Consider the following 18,772-nt stretch of genomic DNA (forward strand, 5'->3'; position numbering starts at 1 on the left):
TAGCTCTGCAAAATTAGAGCTTTTGAACTTGTTATTATTGGTTTATTATAAAATCACTCCTCTAGGAACAAGGACAATAAACTACTTAAAGAAATTTCAAGAAATTAAAATGAATTAAAATAAAAATTAGACAGCCGGTTACAAACTAGCTTAGAAATAACAGTACTCTTGCAAGACACGTATCTGCTCTTTCTGTACCTTATCTCTAGAGTAAGAGATAAGCTATTGGTTTGCACTAGGTCCTGAAACAAGCTGGCTACCACTACAACTCACATCATCTCCCGATCCCTTTCCACAGCCGCTTGTCCACACTGAGAAAGACAACTGACAAGAGTGAACGCTGGCAAACTCAGTGTGACAAGAGGAGAGGGGCAATAGCCCATCACCTCCATTTTAAGTTTCCGTCCAAAAGCTACTCCCATCCCCTGGCAAAGCAATTTCATCTTATGTGAGCTCTTAGCAGCATTATAGGAATGGTTGGAGGCATCTCCGTTTCAGCGGTGGCTGGAAGATCCTGTTGACCAGCACAGAACGAGCTTCCCAAGCTGCTTCGTCTTAGTCGAGCGTTCCCAATTCAGATCTCGGAAAGAGCAGAATAACTGAAGACATAATGTTTCTTAAGCCGTGGTCTGACACTGGATTCCTTCGCTGACACTATCGTCATGGCATCTCCCAAGACCTGGCCACTTCTCCACAAACCGTGACCCCCCTGGAACGGATCTGGCAGCATGTGGCCTGAAGCCATGTCTCAGGCCCAGGCCCTCCCGGTCCGCTCAACAATAGCTGAAACATCGTGGACGAGACGATAATTTTTTGGAGTCAGGTCAACTTTGAAGCAGACCGCTGAGTACAGCATGATCTTACCCCATGGATAGGAAAAGCTCACAAAGTCAAATATTTGAAGTTATCTCTACAAAACAAAGGTTTTAATACGTATAATCTGAACCAATTCTACTAAACCAGGATTTGTAGGTGATCTCGCTGATGGGAGTAATTTTTAACTCACTGACATATAGCTACAGCAGGACACCACAAAAAGGGGTTTATGGCAGCCAGAGTCAGAACAACGCTTCAGCAATAACATCTTCCTTCCCCTTCAGGGACCACCACCGTATGTGGGAGGAGGGCGAGAATACTGAGGAGCCGTGCTGCTGGCTGACACCCTGGGCACAGCGTAACAACATCTTCCCACAGACAAATCCTGCCAACAGGCATTTATTTCTCTCTGGAACTGAAGCAGTCGTAGTGGTCGGTGAGGAAATCCATCGGCCCAACAGCCGAGACACTGTCCTCCAAATCTTTCTCAGTGACATTCAGGCTAAAGCCTGAACACTTTCACTGCAAGACCACCACTTCACGGCACAGGCAGTAACACACAAAAGGATAAAATATTAAATACACAAACACAAGTAAATTTTTATAGTGTTTTGAATGTGAAGAGTCTGATTTGCTAATCTTGCCAAAACAACTGTAAGTGACTGGCAATTCCCAGCATCCCAAGTGGAGATAGGGTATTTCAGACAAAAGGAGAGCAGCACAGCCCAGGGAAAAAAAAAAAAAAAAAAAATACAAATTCAACAGTTCAAAACAGACAAAAATCAAAGCACTCAAACTCTTAGTCATTTGTGACTGTTTGTTGTGGTACTGTTCATTGGTTTGGGTTTTGGTTTTTGGTTTTTTTTTTTAATAGTTCAAACACACTTTCCATGTTAAGAAGAAGCAGAACAACAAGTTTCACTGGAATGCAAACTTTATAGTTACAGATTTCCTACAGGTCACTAGGCTTGACACAGTGTCAGAAAAATCAATCAAAACTGTCAGGTATTATGGTGCACGTTTTTTCATTAATGCTAACAGAAAGAAATATTAGCAATATTGCAGCTAACTGTCAGAGGAAATGAGTCAGAAAAATACACCATGGGAAAAATTAAGAAACTATTCATTAGATTACTATAGTGAATTATTAGAACTTCTCCATCTACTCAAGAAGACAATTAAATCAGACATCAAAATTCATTAGCAAAATGAATTTACATGACTTCACATTCTCTTTTCTCCCCTCCTACCAGGATATCATATGCATAAGATGGCAGACAGAGGCTTTGAAAAATCTGGTGTGTATTTTAAAGTGATTACCTAAAACCCAAAGATTAATTAAAAGGTTTTTATTAAGCATACATAAAAACTTACAAAAAAAAGGAAAAAAAAAAAACCAAAGTGTTTTCCAGTGAGCATGTATGTTTGTGTCATAGCTGTAATGAAACATGCATTAAGTATGAAACATATGGTTTCCATTTTCGTGCCCTGGAATCCATCCAAAGACATTTTATGTTGTTAGCTTAACTGTTCTCCTCAGCTGAGAAGCCGTGGAAAATATCTCATCTGAAAAAAATCTGTACCTAATGGATAACTACAAGAGATTTGCTAGATTTGCAGCAGACTATTTAAAAAAGTCTCTGCGATTACTATTTAATTACTGGATTTTTTTTTTAATTAGAATATAATTTTGAAACTCAAAAAAATTTGCTTTAAGAGGTACCACAGACTATCTGAACAGATTATGTTGGTAATGTTCTCTTTATTTGACAAATTTGTAGTGGTGTTTATGGCACTCTATTGGAACCAGGCCATCTGACCTAACAAGAATGCATGACAAAATCATTACTAATGTATCATCTACCTGATTTTACAGATTTGAGAAACTTCTCTCATGCTGAAAGAGAAGTTCTGCTCTGAAGATCACTTTTGGCTAAGAACCTGATTCAGGGGCAAGGATCAGTAAAAATGAGAGAAAAAGAAGATCACATTTCTTTACTTTTAATAATGCTTGGGTTTGCCTTGATGCAGAAATAGGTCGTCAAAGAGTTGGCTAAGTATTTCAAGACATCTACCATCAATGGCCAGATTTAAATTTTACTTACGTTAACAGAAAATACACTAGAAAGGCTGAAGACAAAGTCACAATGTTAAGTTTTGCCATGCTGTGCTTAAAAACTCATCCCCAAATTGCGAGGCTGCTAACCTCAGTAACAAGCAGGTAACATATAAAAGCTTTCATACCTTCGTGCTGTAAACTGTTTCAGCTACTGACTTGTTCCAGGAATTAATATGTTGTACTTAAAAGGTTAAGCCTGCTGTGATTCTTACAATTTATTGCTAATCTTTCTTCTGATGAAGCTAATGGAAAAACAGTATCATGAATACATTGATCAATCCAACCAGATGAGTTTAGAGACTTTACCAAACTATGTTTCTTTATTTCATTAGTTGGGATGATTTGGGATATGGCAGTCAAAAGCCCCCATTTTGCTACCTTAAATATATCACGCGGCTTGAGGACTGTGTGCTCTGTAAAGGGGCTGCAACTTGAAAAAAATCACACTGCCGATGCTCTGCTAACCTACAAGCTCGTTCAGCTTCACAACCCATTGCAAGAATTAGCCGGTTATTTCAACTCACCTTTGCCATCTGTGCTTGGACTCCACTAGCCTTTAAAGCAGAAACCGCCTTCTGAGCAGCTGCCGGGCTGTCAAAGTCAACGAAACCATAACCTGAAATATAAAACATATTTCATTAACGAGAAAGCAACCATCTTATAATCAAGCAGTTCATATGCCACTAGCACATTTATTTAATACAATGTTCTTGTTGGTGAAGAGGGCCATCTTGAACTCCAAAGTTCTTCATGTAGTGCCAAAACACCAATCTACTGAAGTCCTTCAACTGGTGGGGACCCACCCTAGCGGAACAAATCAATTTCCATGCCCACTCGTTATCAGGATTTTGTCCAAACTGCTAACAAGTAGTACGATGGTTTGCTTTGTGTTATCTGGTAGGTATCTTCTACGAGCAAATGTGACATCAGTTTATTTCATAGAGATCGCCGAATAAAGCATTATCTGTTCATTTTTCTAAACTAAATCCTTAGTCAGTGTGAATGAGTAACCAATAATCCTCTAAATTACGTCACTTACTCAAAACTAGGAGAGAAATTTAGCTTAAAAGATGCATATCTACTGCATCATAACCCAATTTTTTGTGAATTAGTTACTTCATTGTATATACATAGAAGACAGTTAAATTTAATGAGTGAAAACTCAGCTTCAGTGAAATCAGCTGACTTTTCCCTGTTGTTGTTACTGAAACCAGAACGTAAAAAATTGTCCTGAAAGCATTTTCTATGCCATCTAATGCAATCTTTAAATGTTAAAGTAAACCCAAAGTTAAAATTGCAACAATTTCCATGTATATGCAGTAACTCCTTTTCTTATTCTGAACAACAGTGTACAGCTAATGGATTCGAGGATATCTGAAGAGCAATATGCCTTGGTCTTTACCGACACTGACTTTATAGGTTGGGATTTTTAATGCAACCTGGGAGTTGGATGCTCAGGTCTCACCAAAAGGCAGTCAGAGTTTGGAAGCTACTTCCCCAAGATGCTACTGCAAATCTCATTCTGCATTTTTCAACCCTCTTCCTTCCCACCAGCGAACAGCCTCAAATACTGAGGGAATCTCTCTCCGATGTCTAAGTTGGGTTAAAAGAAAAGAAACAAACCCCCCAACAATTAAAAAAGCTCTAGAGGAGTAGAAAAATGGAATTATTTCTTCAGAAGGTAATAGGATTCTCTTACAGTATGTCTACGCCGAGGACAGAAAGGTTGTGTAAAGATATAACTGAACGAGCTTTAAAGTCCTCAACTCAGGAAAAACAACTCGAGCAGCCTTGTACATCAGCGCGAGCTTATTTAACCTGCCAAGAAGCTGAAGAAAGCAGCATATTGTTCTGTGTAACATGTGGTGTTGTGGACTGTTAAATCTTGACATGAAACAGAGTGAATCAGCTCATATCAAGTTTTGTGCTGCCAAGGCAAAACTAGCTTTCCATACCCAAAACTAGCTTTCCGTACCCGTGACAGCCCAGGTTATCAACACCACCACACCGCGGGGTGCTATTACAGACGAAGTTACATACCGATACCAAGCACGTCATCAAAGCCGGCTTTGCCATCTTCTAGATGATACATAAACTTGTTGCTCCAGTTAGTTTAAATCCCATGGTGTGTTTTTTTGGCAAGAGCCAGAGATGCTGTCAATCTTTTGGTTAAATTCCAGTTAGATTTCTGCATTTCATCTACTTATGTTCCTACTGCAATTTCAGTGACATGCAGTGAGCTTGCCTGCAGCCTTAACTCGCTGTACCTTGTTACAACAAACTGTTAATTACCACTTTTCACCAGCGAGATTTAAAATCTATATTGGGAAAGTCGGCTTAAATCTCTTAAAACATTAATGTGAGAATTTCTGTACCACTGACAGAGCTACCGAAAGCGTCACGAACTGGGAGAACGGACAGAATAAATCAGTTAAGTGCTGTCACAGGTATTAATGAATTTAAAATAACTGAAAAGGGCATTTGCTCTTCCCTAGTCACAATACATGCAGCTGACATCTGCATACAATCTGGGGGGAAAAAAAATTCTAGAAATTTCTGTTTCTGAACTGTCAGCACCCCCTTAATTGCTTAAGATGGGGAGCTAAGAAACTATGTCCCTGAACTGCTTCCAAGTTCTGCACAAAAAACTGCGTCTGGATTAATGATGAACTCTCCTCTCCTGCCTCTGCGCATCAGCTTTAAGCTCATTCATGAGCTTCACGCTTATTAACATTGCTAAATCAGCTGACTTAATTTTTCACTTCGCTTACAAATTATCCTCTTAATTGTAAAAAAGAAAGTCTGAAATCTGATATTTCAGTGTCTGCTACCACACCTTCTCCCACCACGCACGTTGCTGGGACATGACCTCACTGTAATCGCAACGAGTGATGAAAATCAGCCTGATGTATCCAGCTTATCTAAAGGACTTCTAATATTTTTTTCCAGCTGCAATTACTTCGGTGAAAACGAACCCTCTCTTTGCTCCCAATACACCCGATTGCATATAACAAAACACAATTAGAGGATCGGAACGTGTAATTAAGTGCTGCTTTAAACTACTCTAATCAATGGAGCCGATTTCCACAAAATATTTTTTTTTTTTTCAGACGATTAGCACAGTTGAATGGTCTTCTGTAAGCTTCCCCAGCTTCTCCAGGCAAAAGGGGGAAAGCTGCTTTTAACTCCATTTTTGTTTTTAAAATAGAGGCGAACTGCCAGCCAGCACGGTGCGTGTCAGCTTCGCTCCGGCTTGGCCGCACCACTGACGCAGGCTGTCTGCCAGCTCCCCTGGAAACAAACGTATTGAATACGCTGACCCTGGGCAAGAATAAGACTAGTTTCGGAATAAGAAGGGGAAGGTGGGAGGGGGAAGTTGGGAGCACTTGAAATTCAACATTAGTGTATTTTATAGAAGCAATTAGGACTTTCTGGTGAATGCAATATAGAGGCAAACGTACGTACCTTTGCATTTGTTTGTCGTCTTATCCAAAATAGCCTTCGTGGATACAATTTTCCCGTACCTAAAACGTATTATACATACGTAAGGAAAATGAGAAAAAATTATCCTATTACAACAGATATCCAATTCACCTTATTTTATACCCTGTTACCCTTTACGTTTAACAAAATGGAATACTATATAGACTACGTAATTATATAATGAAAACTCATACGTAGATAGAAGCAACAATAAAGATCAACAATTTCAAGCGCGATCTTGTTCTGTTGTCCCTACGGTCTCAGCGGCACAGCAGAATCACAAAACCACCCAGAGAAAAAGCGCTTTACAGAAAGGAGTACAACACGGTTAAAATCCTGGTACATATAAGAAACCGCGTTTTAGACATAAGCTCGGACTCTCTCAGTATGCGTACCAGATAAAGCAGGCAAACTGCCTTGTCGGTGCTAGGCTTGCTAACCAACATGGTACAGGAGGTGGAGTAAAGAACTTAGCTCTCTCTCCCACGCACAGGATGAAAAAGATTAAAAACTCTGTTCTGGAAAGTGACAAGTGCAAGTCAGATTTATGAAAGCTGATCAGCAAAGGTGGTAAAGAATTTTCTGTATTTTTAGTATAGAAAATTGGAATTTCAACTAAACCCGAAACATTCCTCAGGAAAGCTTCTATTTTCTTTTTTTAAAAGAAAAACACGCTCGTTGCTTGTTCCTCAGCTGCTCAATAACTGGGCAGTCCAGGTGTCAATCTGCTATGCAGTCCAAAGGTGAGCACCCAGAGATCTAACAGCAATTAAGCCTGGGAAACGAGCAGACAGCAATCCCAGCTATAGGAACAATTGCTTTTTCCGAAGTGCTCTGCAAAGTTAATCTGTATTAGGGTTTTTGATCAAATTTAGAGTAGAATTTGTTGCTGCTGGTGAAAACTTGCAATTTTCCTTGGAACTCAAATCCCAATTTCAATTTAAAAAAGGCAACTCGCATCAGCAGCGGAATCGAAAACAGAGCACAGGTTTCCCAAGTTCCTACCACAGCCTCCTCCCTCCGCTCGTGAACCCCACTTGATACAGTGCTGTGAGTATACCAGAGAGAAAGGATGCAACAGGAGTTCCTTTTCACACGGGCGTATAATGTAACTTACCACGTTAACAGATATACTTAAGCACTGGGTGCTAATTGGTTCTTTAGCATTGTACAAGAACCCAAAACGAACTGAAAATTATGAGAAATGTTATCAGCACAAGAAAGCGGAATTTAGGGAAAAAGTAAGTTGTGCCACATCACCTGCTAAATATAACTTCAACAGTGTATCATTTCAAAAAGATTTTATTTCAAAACACAGCTAACTCGATTTCTGCAGTGGCTGTACTAGTCTTGGAAGTTCTTCAAAATACATAAAAAGCCTAATAAATAAAGGTAAGCTTAGTTAGAGTACACAAATCACTTGCAAAGTGATAGTTATTCAAGGATGAAGCCTATTTACAAAGTACTTTCCCCCTAAAGAACATTTAAATACATGTTTCAGTGTAGTTATCACTCTCTGTGACCAGTTTCAAGCACTTTCTGTTTATTCCATGAGTTATTGTATGGCTTCAAATAGTTGCAAGGGGGTAAACCTGAGACACTAGCCATTAGGCGTTGGCTTCCTTATTATATCTGAAATTGTGAGGGTCTACATTGATATAAAATTGAACTATCCATCTATAGCTTCAAACGTACAAGTATCAGTGAAAATCAGTGCATCCCTAAATATATTATGCTAGAAGCATAAAGCAATAGAAATTGTGCATAATAGTTGAAGCACGTACTTCCTTATTAGTGCCACATATTTTCCAAATATGTCATTCCATTTAGAAAGCTCTATACCTCCTAAGTCAAAACTTCTGAAACTTTCTCCAGAATTTTTCAGAGTGCAGAGTAAGCACACGTACTATAAATGAGAGGCGCAAACTGTTCAAGGACAATGCTCTTCAAGATCCACTAAACTCTTCTGTCCCAAGTCACTTGGACCCAGCATTACATCTGATGGCCAGCATTCTCCATACCCTATCAGCTTCCCTAAGCTTCTTAAAGCGAAGAGCTACATAATCTTTTGGGGGAAAAAAATCCCTGAAGGATGATCTTGTCCCTGCTACCGTTTCAGTTATTGAAAGTGTAGAAAGTAGTGGTGGTGGTGAAAAACTACAGCACTGGGTACCTAGGTAAACAAAGTACTCGCAACCCTCAGCCAGTTTGGTCACGGAGGGGAGTCAGGGGCTGGGGTAGGGACTCTGCTGGCCCACAGATGCTGATGCACACCAGCCCATGAACATGTGTCTGAATGTCTGTTCTTTACAACCACTTCATGGACCGTCTTCCAATGCGCAAGACTGCTAGTGATTTAATTCACCGTCCGAGATAGCACGGTTCCTGCAAAGAACCAGCTGCCATGGAAGACCGCCAAGAAGTTTCAGCATTGTGAGTCTAGGAACGATTTGGAGAACCAGTACAATAGCAGCTATCACCAGGATTTCTGCTACGATTTTCCCTGTGAATACCCCTCCCAAGTGGTAGCCACGCCATGAAGCACGGAAACGCAGTTTACCCCACCTCGGCCTGGCCAGAGGGATACATCCCCTCCTCGGTCCCACCACGTGGTCCGATATGAAGGGAAATTACTCCTTGCAGTTCCTCATAAGTGCTTCCTTCAAATGATGACCGTCATGAAAATCTACTTCCTTCCTCCTGAATTCTGCAGTCCTAACGCTGCTGTTAGCACAGGCTCCTGCCTTCAACTGCTCGTTTGTGAGGTGCAACTGCAATCTGAGACCCACCAGAGATCAAGACACATCAAAGTCGTGGTGCAAACTAATATGTATTGCCTGCTTACATAAAGGAACATGGCAAGCAAGAGAAAACTTATATTCCAAAAATGTCTATGACATTAGGTCTTGCCTGAAGATCACCATTCCTCTCAAAGGTCACCATATCTAACTGTCTCAGGCATCCTGCTGAGGCTGTTCTTCTGCTCCCAAGCTTTACTGCAGGCTGGGTGAGACTACCTACGGTAGAGCACAGCTCTCATGGTCGGCAGAATCACTTCTACAGTGATTGGTGATTGCTCATTCCCTCTCCTCCAAAGCAATTTTTTAAAATATGCTTTCTTTTAAATTAAGTGCTCATCTTAAGAAACAACTGCTATTCTGGCCGGTGACAAGCAACTACTTATTAAGTAGGTTATTTTTCTCACAAAAATAACACCAAATGTAGGTTCAGCAGCAATAAAGAGGTGTTGGGGGGGGTGGGCTGTTTGGGGAAGAGGGGGGGAGAGTTGAGTGCTATCAACACATTCTCTCTTTAGTCTGAATTGTCTTTGGAGACGGAAAGATATTTTCAGCTTTGCACCTCTTTCCTCTACAGCACTCGTACCAACGTCAATGAACATGTTAAGGAAGAGAAGGCTTTAGTAAGAGGCAGGGAAATAATTGCCAGAGTGCATTGGTTATGGGATTAACAGCCTAGGCACCGGTGTACAAGCTATCGTTACAGTCCAGAACACCAATACAAATGTGCATTTGGATACCAGATAAAGAAGAAACTTGTTCAAAAGCCAAGTTTGGAAGATAAGCAGTACTGCTACTTAATAGGATAATGCTTACCGCTGCCCATCAGAAACTCCTTGTGCAGAAATGAAAGGGTAATCCCACCTACTCAGTTGCCCTAAAAAGATCTACTGCCGGGCAACATGAATGCCAACACACAGCGCTGTGCCTTCGTTTTAGATACTTTTGAAGTGGAAGGCTTGAAGCAAAGCATCAACATATACTTTTTAGAACTCGCATTGTTCAGCAACACGGTCAAACCCCGTCCAAATAATCATACTGACGGATTTATTACAAATAGCTAAGAATACTTTTGACATTTAAAACATCTCTGAAGCCTAATTTTGGTGACCTCCATGATGATGAAAGAAAAGGGTCCTTAGAAAACTAAGTGTACAGATCAAACCGAACCAGTGTTTATTTTTCTCCCTCTGTACATCTGCTGGTATAATGAACATACTTGCAAACGTGAGGGCGATAAGATGCCATCATGAGCATGACAAAGAATGGGGAATGAAGTAGCTTGAAGTCTCTGCCACAAGTGCTACTTTGAGTGTTGAAAGAACTTATCTGTGTGTGCATTAGGGGAGGAACAATAAGAACAGGCAGTGAGAGGCTCGATAGGGGTTGTCTGGAATGAATTGTTCAAATCTTTGCCCGCAATAGCTTAACGTAATATACCTCACACCACCAAGCTCACAGAGCTTTTCCCCTATGCAGTACTTTCAAACTGTCTTCCAGCTCGTGCTATGAAGGGTTTCTCTACCACCTGATGTTGACTCGGACACTAACACACTGGAAGGATCTCTGCTACCATGGAAAGCCCTTGCCTTTTAGAGCTGCTTAGGTCCTCCATCCTGAATTGTCCAGAACTTTGTGTTGAAGATGAGCAGTACTCTCTCTTTGCCTAAGTCCAGTCCAGCTGTAAAAAGAGCATTCCTAGAGATCCTGCTGTTATCCCTTCCAATACTGTAGTGCTGTCAGAACTCCTCTGCAGAAACAATGCTGCATATCTTCTGTGTTTATTCTAGATTAATTTTCACATCTTAGCATCTTATCACTGCCCTTCATGGAATGCTCTTTATTTCTAAGAGCCAGAATCATGTGGTAAAACCAGGCCTGGATTTCATAACATATAAGTGGCTCCGAGTACATGAACTCGCTCTCAGGTGGAATTGTGAAAGGAAAGAGAACCTGGTTGTACATAAAAATTTCAGTAGGGAGACAATATTCTCACCAGGTAACCAAAAGACAAGAGAAAGCACAACAAACAGGCAGATCCAGCAAGGAGCATCACGTGGGAGACCAGATCAGTTAATCTTAAAATACACTGCAGCTGCTGAATGGATCCACATTAAAATAAACCTTACTTTAGACTAGGGTAAATAACGAGAATAAAATGGATAAAGCAAATACTTCCAAAGCAATTCCTGTATATTACCTGTAACACTAAAAAGAACATGCAGGTGGAGATGCTTAGTCTGCAAATCAGCTTTTTTAAAAAACCCAAACAAACAAACAAAAAAACCAAACAAAAAATCATTTTCTTATTCAAACATGGTCTTATTCAGTGCACACCATGGTCAGCGGGCACCTTGCATGTGTTCTAAATGCAGTACTTTCCTGCTTGAAAGGGAATATTATCCTTCAGTACGACCATAAATAAATGCACGTAACAAACACTGACTTCTGCAAATCAGTGATGTGCAACTTTTAAGACGCCATCCTCACCTCCCCAAACACAGAGTATTCTAGTTTGAATCGTACGACTCAAAACATTTACGTGAAACTAATGGTCTTAATAGCCAACTCCTCACCACAGTCTGTCTCACTTGGCAGAGTATGTGGAAGCCCAACCCATTCATCTCGACTGAGACCTGAAGAGGAGGCACCTGAGCAGTCCATGGGAAGGACTCACCGATGCTGCAGTTCCCAGCTCCTCTATACCACCTGGTGCAAAAGGAGCAAAGAAAATTCCCAGTAGTGGAGGAAAAGAGTTAAGGGAGCTGTCAGCAGGAGCTGACTTGGTGCAGGTGGCTCCCATACCTCACTGCTCTTCCAGTGTTCAGGGCATTTCTAAGTCAACAGCACAGCCAAGGGAACATAATCAGCCCCAGCAATCTTTTCTGCTGGATCCAAAAAACACCTCTGAGCAATACAAAAGGTTTTATCTAGCTCCCATATGTCCCTCTCTCTGCTGCGTCTTGGGAAAGTGGTGTACTGAACCTTAAGCTCTTGCTCCCTTTTAAGCTTAGATAAACACGGGTGGGGGCGTGTTTCTGCATGTATCAAAGTTTTAATTTCCCAGTAAGGGGAATTTCAGAAAATAATTGTCAATACAATACTGCTAGTTCTTGTCATGGTCTACTCTAATCCTGCTATTAAATTACGGGTTAAAACGTTACCTTACAAAAACTTGATAAAAAATTTATTCAATCCAGCAGAATATTGAGTTTGCAGAACAGAATCAAACCATATGGTTTCCATTTTTAAATTCACCACATCTATGCCCTAGCGTAGAAGGAGACATTGCTGAGAACATTTTGTCCATATTCTGTTTTCTGTTGTTGGAAGACACTCTGTTCTTTGAGAAACTCTTTGGAATCCCTCAGTTGCTTTATAGCCGTCACGAACCTAAAGATTTGCTACCAGAAGATAATGAATACCTACCACCAAAGCTGAACCAATCATTTTTAGCGCATAATTAAACATTACATAAAAAGTTGTAGCTATATTTTTCTTATTTTTATTTTGCACTGTTAATGGGTATGCATAATCTAGTTTAGTACAAGTTGTGTTTTGAAATTGTTATAGATTTGGCTAATTTGCTTTGTTCAGCAAAATCTCCTATACTAGCTTCAGATATTCAAGCACTGGGTTAATCAGCTCACCCCGATGTGCCCTGTTGCAGGCACCAGGGTTTTTTTCCCCACTATGTGCAAAATAGGACCTCCTTATGAGCCTAAACTAAAAGTTAGAACACTGTTTTGATGACATTCTTTCCAACGATCATGTGGTTTTGACACAAAGTTAGTTCCTTTCCTTCTTACTAATTGTCCCTTTGACTCTCTGGTACTTCAGAGAGAAAGACAGTATTTTCAAAATATCAAACTATCCAAGTAGTCCTCATTGTCATTTATTATTATTTTACTTGGGAGATTAATACCTCCAAATAAATTAGAATTTATTATTATGGAAGCCAACTACTGTTCTGATTGTCTTTACAAAATGATTAAAATTATATTTTGTCCATTAGTGTAAAGACTATTTTTGATGAGTTAGGATCTGTGTACTAAAGGAAAAAAAAAAAAAACAAAAAAACCAAACCACACAAACTATCCCCCTCCAAAAAAAACCCAAAACAAAACCAAACCCCCAATCTCACAGCTCTTTGGCTTTATTGACAATTTAAGAGTCTTACATGCAGCTGCAAATTCTTCACAAGGTCAAGAAAGCTTTCTTCACAACCCCTCTACCTTTAATTCTTGCATATTCGTGTTTTCAATAAGAATCGGTGGATAAAAGCATGCATCGTCATCGTTACTGATGCAGTTACCAATACTAGTACAAACTAGTAGTACTTTGGTACAAACAATCTTCTCTTCAGGGTCAGTAGGTTACAATTCCAGATTTCACTGAGAAGTAATCAAAAGTAGCAAACACAGATACAAAATCAGACATACTATCAGCTTTTACAGTTATCCATCCTTAGAAGAGCAGATGCTCAGCATAATGGACTTATACAATTTGGTGAAGTGTGAACAAATGCCTTCTCAGTTTCTTGGACAGTATTAATTTAGCAGATAAAAAGCAGTATTTTATGACTACATATTTGGCTCTACACAAATGTAACTACTTCATAGCTAAAAAGAACCAGGAATTGAAAACTCTAACAAAGTGACATGCAGGAAGAAGATTTTGGAGATTATTATTTTTCAGCTACTCATTTTGGTTTTTCCTAAGAGTAGCTCTTTCCTGGTTTAGCCGAGGATGAGCTGTGGGGATGGAGAAGAAATGTTTTTAGAATCAGGAAATGTTTGCTTCCTCTTGCTTTGTACAGATGTGAATAATCTCTATCCATTCCTTAGAAGCTGACTGAAAGTCAAGGGGAAAAAGTCCTGTTAATATCCTACAGCTATTTTTATGACATTTTGCAAAGGTTTTTCAATTAGTACGCTCCTTTTTGCACAACAAATTGATTGTCTTAAGAGCACGACCCACTGTACAATGCCCTTTCATTGAGCACAACTGAGGAAGATTGCTCTGGGTATTTTAAATCTTTAAGACATATTACAGCTGACACTAAAACAGCATTCCTAATGTGGCTTTCTAGTGCGTACTAAACCAACGGATACCCAACAATTCCCTGCAGAGGTGTTTTCTCTGTCAATACAAAAATCAACAAATAAAGTAAAGGCATGTTTATTTAGTTTTACTTTATAAGGTTAAGAATGTTGCAATATGCGAAGAAAAAAAAAAAAAGCAGCTATTCTTCAGTACTGTGATGACACAATCACGGAGAACAAAAATAAAAATCAAAATCCATGAAGCCTCCCCCCCCAAAGAGCTTTTGGAGTTAGAGGGGAAGGCTCTCGTATTCCTCCCTGGCAGGCACCCACAGGAGTTCAACCGATGCTACTTCGAGAAAAACACAACAGCAGTAGAATGAAATAATGAGAGATTTAAAAACCTAAGTATAAAATCTTTACATTAGGGTTTGTTTGGGGGCTTTTTTGTTAATTTAAAAAAAAAAAAAAAAAAAAAGGCAAATTCTGAAGGATGAATCTGTAACTTCTATTCTAGGCTCTGACAAGTTTATCCGCATCTGTTGCCTTAGTCGCTTTACTGAGGATGTGAATACAGATACTTCACAGAACTATTATTAATAATCACCCATTCTTAAGGGTGAGATTTTTTTTTCAAAGCCCTGAATCTGAATCTTGACCTATCCTTGCTCAGCTGCAACACTGTTTGACTACTAAACACACGGTATTTAATTTCCATTTAATCTTTTATAGACTAGCAAGATAATAATGCTCAACTTGATGGTAGGGAGAGACCAAAGCACAGCTCTAGACACTGAAAAAGGAGAGAGCAACGGCAGCAAAAGTGGCAGAGCCAACATCTTGCGCTGCATGGGGATTCGTTTTCCGTATTTCATAGACGCCTAAAGATTCTCATCATCCGAACGCTTCTTATGAAAGTCAGGATACTAACACGCCGGTCCTAAATTTGTTGATTACGTATCTGTTTTAACTGTGAAGACACGAGATGTCACATGCTGTGAAGAAAAATGGAATTTCAGGCAAGAAACTGAGAAAAATGATCCCATTCAGTGTCTCCTGCAGCCACTGCCCCTGCAGTAACCCAAGCTAACTTCTGACAAGCTGAGGTGATTTAGCCTAATCTCTGAACCATCTGCCAGGCTATCTATCAGTTCAGTAGCCTTGTTACTTTACAGTTTATAGGTTAAGCGGGATAAACAACCTATCAGAAACACAAATGGATCTCCCTCTTTGATACACTTTGAAGCGCAACTATTGCCTAAATAACCATAGCTTGCTTTCTCCTAAACTGAAGAACAAGAAAATAAAAATCCCGGTAATGCACTAACCATAGTGTCAGTTCTTTCAGAAACAGAAATGATGTTTATCATCATCTTTGCAGTTTATGAAAGCAGCAGTTCAGCAGCTGAGTAAATACTTCATAACTTATTTTTGCCTACATTTTCAAGGAGATTTTTTCTCTTTACCCATTTGAAAGCTCATACGCAAAATATTTTAAAAGGTGTTACATTACGTTTTCAAACATCTGCAGGGACACAAATGCTGGTTGACTATAAAAGTGTTGTTTCCTGCCAACATTCTACTGAGTTCAATGACCAACGTTAGTGAAAGATCAGTCTGCATTTTTCTTATAAATTATGTGGCATTGTTCTCTGAGAAAAATACTTCAGAGTTGGATGGAATATGAAGTGGTGTGCGTAAATTAGACTTCATGGTTCAGAAACTGATTTGCTACTATTCTACTTCTAATATAGCATATTGTGATTTATATGAAGCACTCTTACACTGAAAGCATTATAGAAAGTTTTACCATATGACACTGAACTGCGGATCATTCATACAAAAATGATTTGTGCAGTTACTCAGACAGTCTCAAACAACAAATCTCAGAATTATCATAAGTCAACTAACATGCATTAAGACATTCACAACAGAAATTACCGGTAAATGCTACAACATTAGAAAAAAATCAAGACGTCTGCCTCAATTCCTGCCTTACAAAGCAGTCTGCACTTTCTCATCTGTATCACTCAGCATCCAGTTCAGCAGAGCAAACTATGGAGAATCCTTGTTTTACAAAAAGAGATAATTAATTTAAGAGGTACTTGTAATTCTTGGCTAGCCGACTTTTTTAGTGCTAAAATCATTCTTATTCAAAACAACATAGATCAGTCTACGAATTTGCCAGTACATCTACTGACGAGGTTATTCAGGTCTACGGGAAGGGGTTACAGTTTCCTACAGCTACAAGATGCAAGAACAAACCCATGTTATTTTAAGAAAGCAAATGGTCTCACCTTGTTGCGCTCATACCCTGACACTATAGACTGGACACTACAGCCTGGGTTAAGAGCAAAGCACTGAAAAAAAATATATCTGCATTTTACTCCCAACTGAAAGAAATATTCTTTGAAAATAACTTATTGTAGTTCCTGTGGCTCCCAGAAAGAGGGTAAAAAAATATGAGCACAGTTTCACACAGCCATGAAAGATACAGAGGTTTTTTGAAAATCATAATTCATTTCCAAGCAAAATAATAAAGTTCCAGATAGGTTCAAATTACAAGTCTGGAGTATTATTTCTACATTCTAGCAATTTCTTTTATCCTTTTTTTCATACTGAGAAATGATCACTAATCAAGACAATGATTTGGGAAGATGAGAAATTAAACCAGATGAGTGCTAATATGTATTTATAAGCCAAGCTCATGGCAGGTCTGCAGACGTGCATGTATTGATTTACCACTGCTAGCTGTTTTAATCTGAAAGTAAGGCAGTATTTCTACGCCCAACCATAAATCTTGGCAAATTTCAGCCTCACCAATTTTGCAGAGCCTACGCTAACAGCTTGAAAGAATAAAACTATGAAGACATAAGAGAGCAGTTCTTGTTATTCATAATTTATAACTCCTTTCTCTTCCCTGTGCTAAACAGTACAGATCAGCTCGGGAGCATAAATTAGTCTCTCTACCTGAAGACCTTTTATTTTTCAATTCCTCCTCCTCCATCCAAGGAAGCCTAATTCAGTCACTGTCAGCATATGATGCATCGTCCTGTATTTCGTCTTTCCCTAAGCATATTTCTTTTTTCTTGCGGGAGGGAATTAAGGACAAGGCAAGAGGAAAATAAAATTATTTACCAACACTTCCCAATACTTTTTTCCTTAGTTTTAGTCAGAACAGTATAAACCAAAAGGTGTTATTCTGGCTACAATCTTAGCTGGTGCGAGTCTACCTCCTAGGTGGATAGACAGACAGACAACTATTAACGCTACAAGCCTGTATGCTTACAGAAGGTTACTCTTTTAATTTATTCTTGCCTATTAATTTCACTTCTAGTGAAGGTTGCTAACCAAGTCTTAGACCCTCAGTTTAAATAAACGATGCTCCAAAGAATATGCTGGCAAAGTCTTGAAAATCATGGGATTGGAGATCACCAAAGTACGAGGCCACTTTCAGCCACATCCCATTTCCTAAGCCCTGACCCATCTGTCAGCTCTGAACTACAAAAAAAAACCTGTCTCACATATTGTGTAAATTACATATAAACCAGTATATACATACATACATGTACACACACACATATGTATAATGCTTGTTCTCACATTTATCTTGTATGAAAGATGTTTGGTCATTGGAATAACGTCTGTCATTGATAACTTTTTAAAAATATATCAGCCTATTTTGTATGTTTTCCTTCTGGTTTTGTATTAAGACAACGCAAACCTAACAGGATGAATCGATGACCTGGCCTGCTGGCTTAAAATACCTTCTCCACGCAGATATCTATTTGTTCTTATCTGCACCTTGCATTAATTTAACACCCAATCTTGGAAAGTGTTGGCTGCCCCTCTTCTGTCTGGAGGACAAAAGAGCAAAAAACCCAAAACATTCAAATAACTTCCCGTCTCTCCAAACTGCATTTTAACAGTGCTTCTTTTATGAAATACTTGCAGTAAAATCCTGCTTTGAATAGCTATTCTATACTGGAATTAACACCTAATTATGAAGAAACCGGACAATTAATATTAGTCTGATCTCCTTTAATTTCTGAAAACTTCATGTCATTCATACTAGAACAGTACTAAATGGACAAATTATTCAAAATCACCGCTAAACCTTCCAGAGCCCTTGCCCCCTTAACAGCACGGCACGTAGACTCGATCCTTATTTGAATCTGCTTCTCTAGCCTCAAGTCCCAGCTGCGCTGAATAGCAAATATCTCCATTTCAATAGAGAAAATGGTCCTACTAAAGTAGTTCTCCCCAGGGGTCAAAATACTTCAGAAGGGCATTAAAGTGGCTGTACGTTATTGAGCAGAAGCATCAGCTCACATATTATTGATTATAACTGCATGGCTCTGTTGAAAAGATGTCTGCAGTAGTATTAAGTTGCTGAGATAGGGACAGCGGAGTGTTATGCATTAAAAAAAAAAAATACTATCCATCTGTTGCCAAATTTTAGATACATGAGCAATCACAAGCTGTAACACAAAATCTAAAGTGCAACCTTT

At 39.3% G+C, this 18,772-nt stretch overlaps 1 protein-coding gene across 5 annotated transcripts in view; it reads right to left on the bottom strand.

The window, feature by feature from the left end:
- The window catches only part of RBMS1 (RNA binding motif single stranded interacting protein 1), a 152,055-nt gene that overhangs the window by 35,291 nt on the left and 97,992 nt on the right, over nt 1–18,772 (bottom strand). For all 5 annotated transcript variants that reach the window (XR_014269206.1, XM_082483337.1, XM_082483336.1 and 2 more), the window contains exons 3-4: nt 6,401–6,459; nt 3,460–3,551 (exon numbers count right to left, since the gene is read on the bottom strand). Coding sequence is in view for 4 of the 5 variants with exons in the window: in XM_082483337.1 (XP_082339463.1) it covers nt 3,460–3,551; nt 6,401–6,459 (151 nt within the window). In the remaining variant the exon portion in view is untranslated. The remainder of the gene's footprint in view (nt 1–3,459; nt 3,552–6,400; nt 6,460–18,772) is intronic.

The sequence above is a fragment of the Vanellus vanellus genome, assembly GCF_965231255.1.
Source record: "Vanellus vanellus genome assembly, chromosome: 5".
Taxonomy (NCBI): Eukaryota; Metazoa; Chordata; class Aves; order Charadriiformes; family Charadriidae; genus Vanellus; species Vanellus vanellus.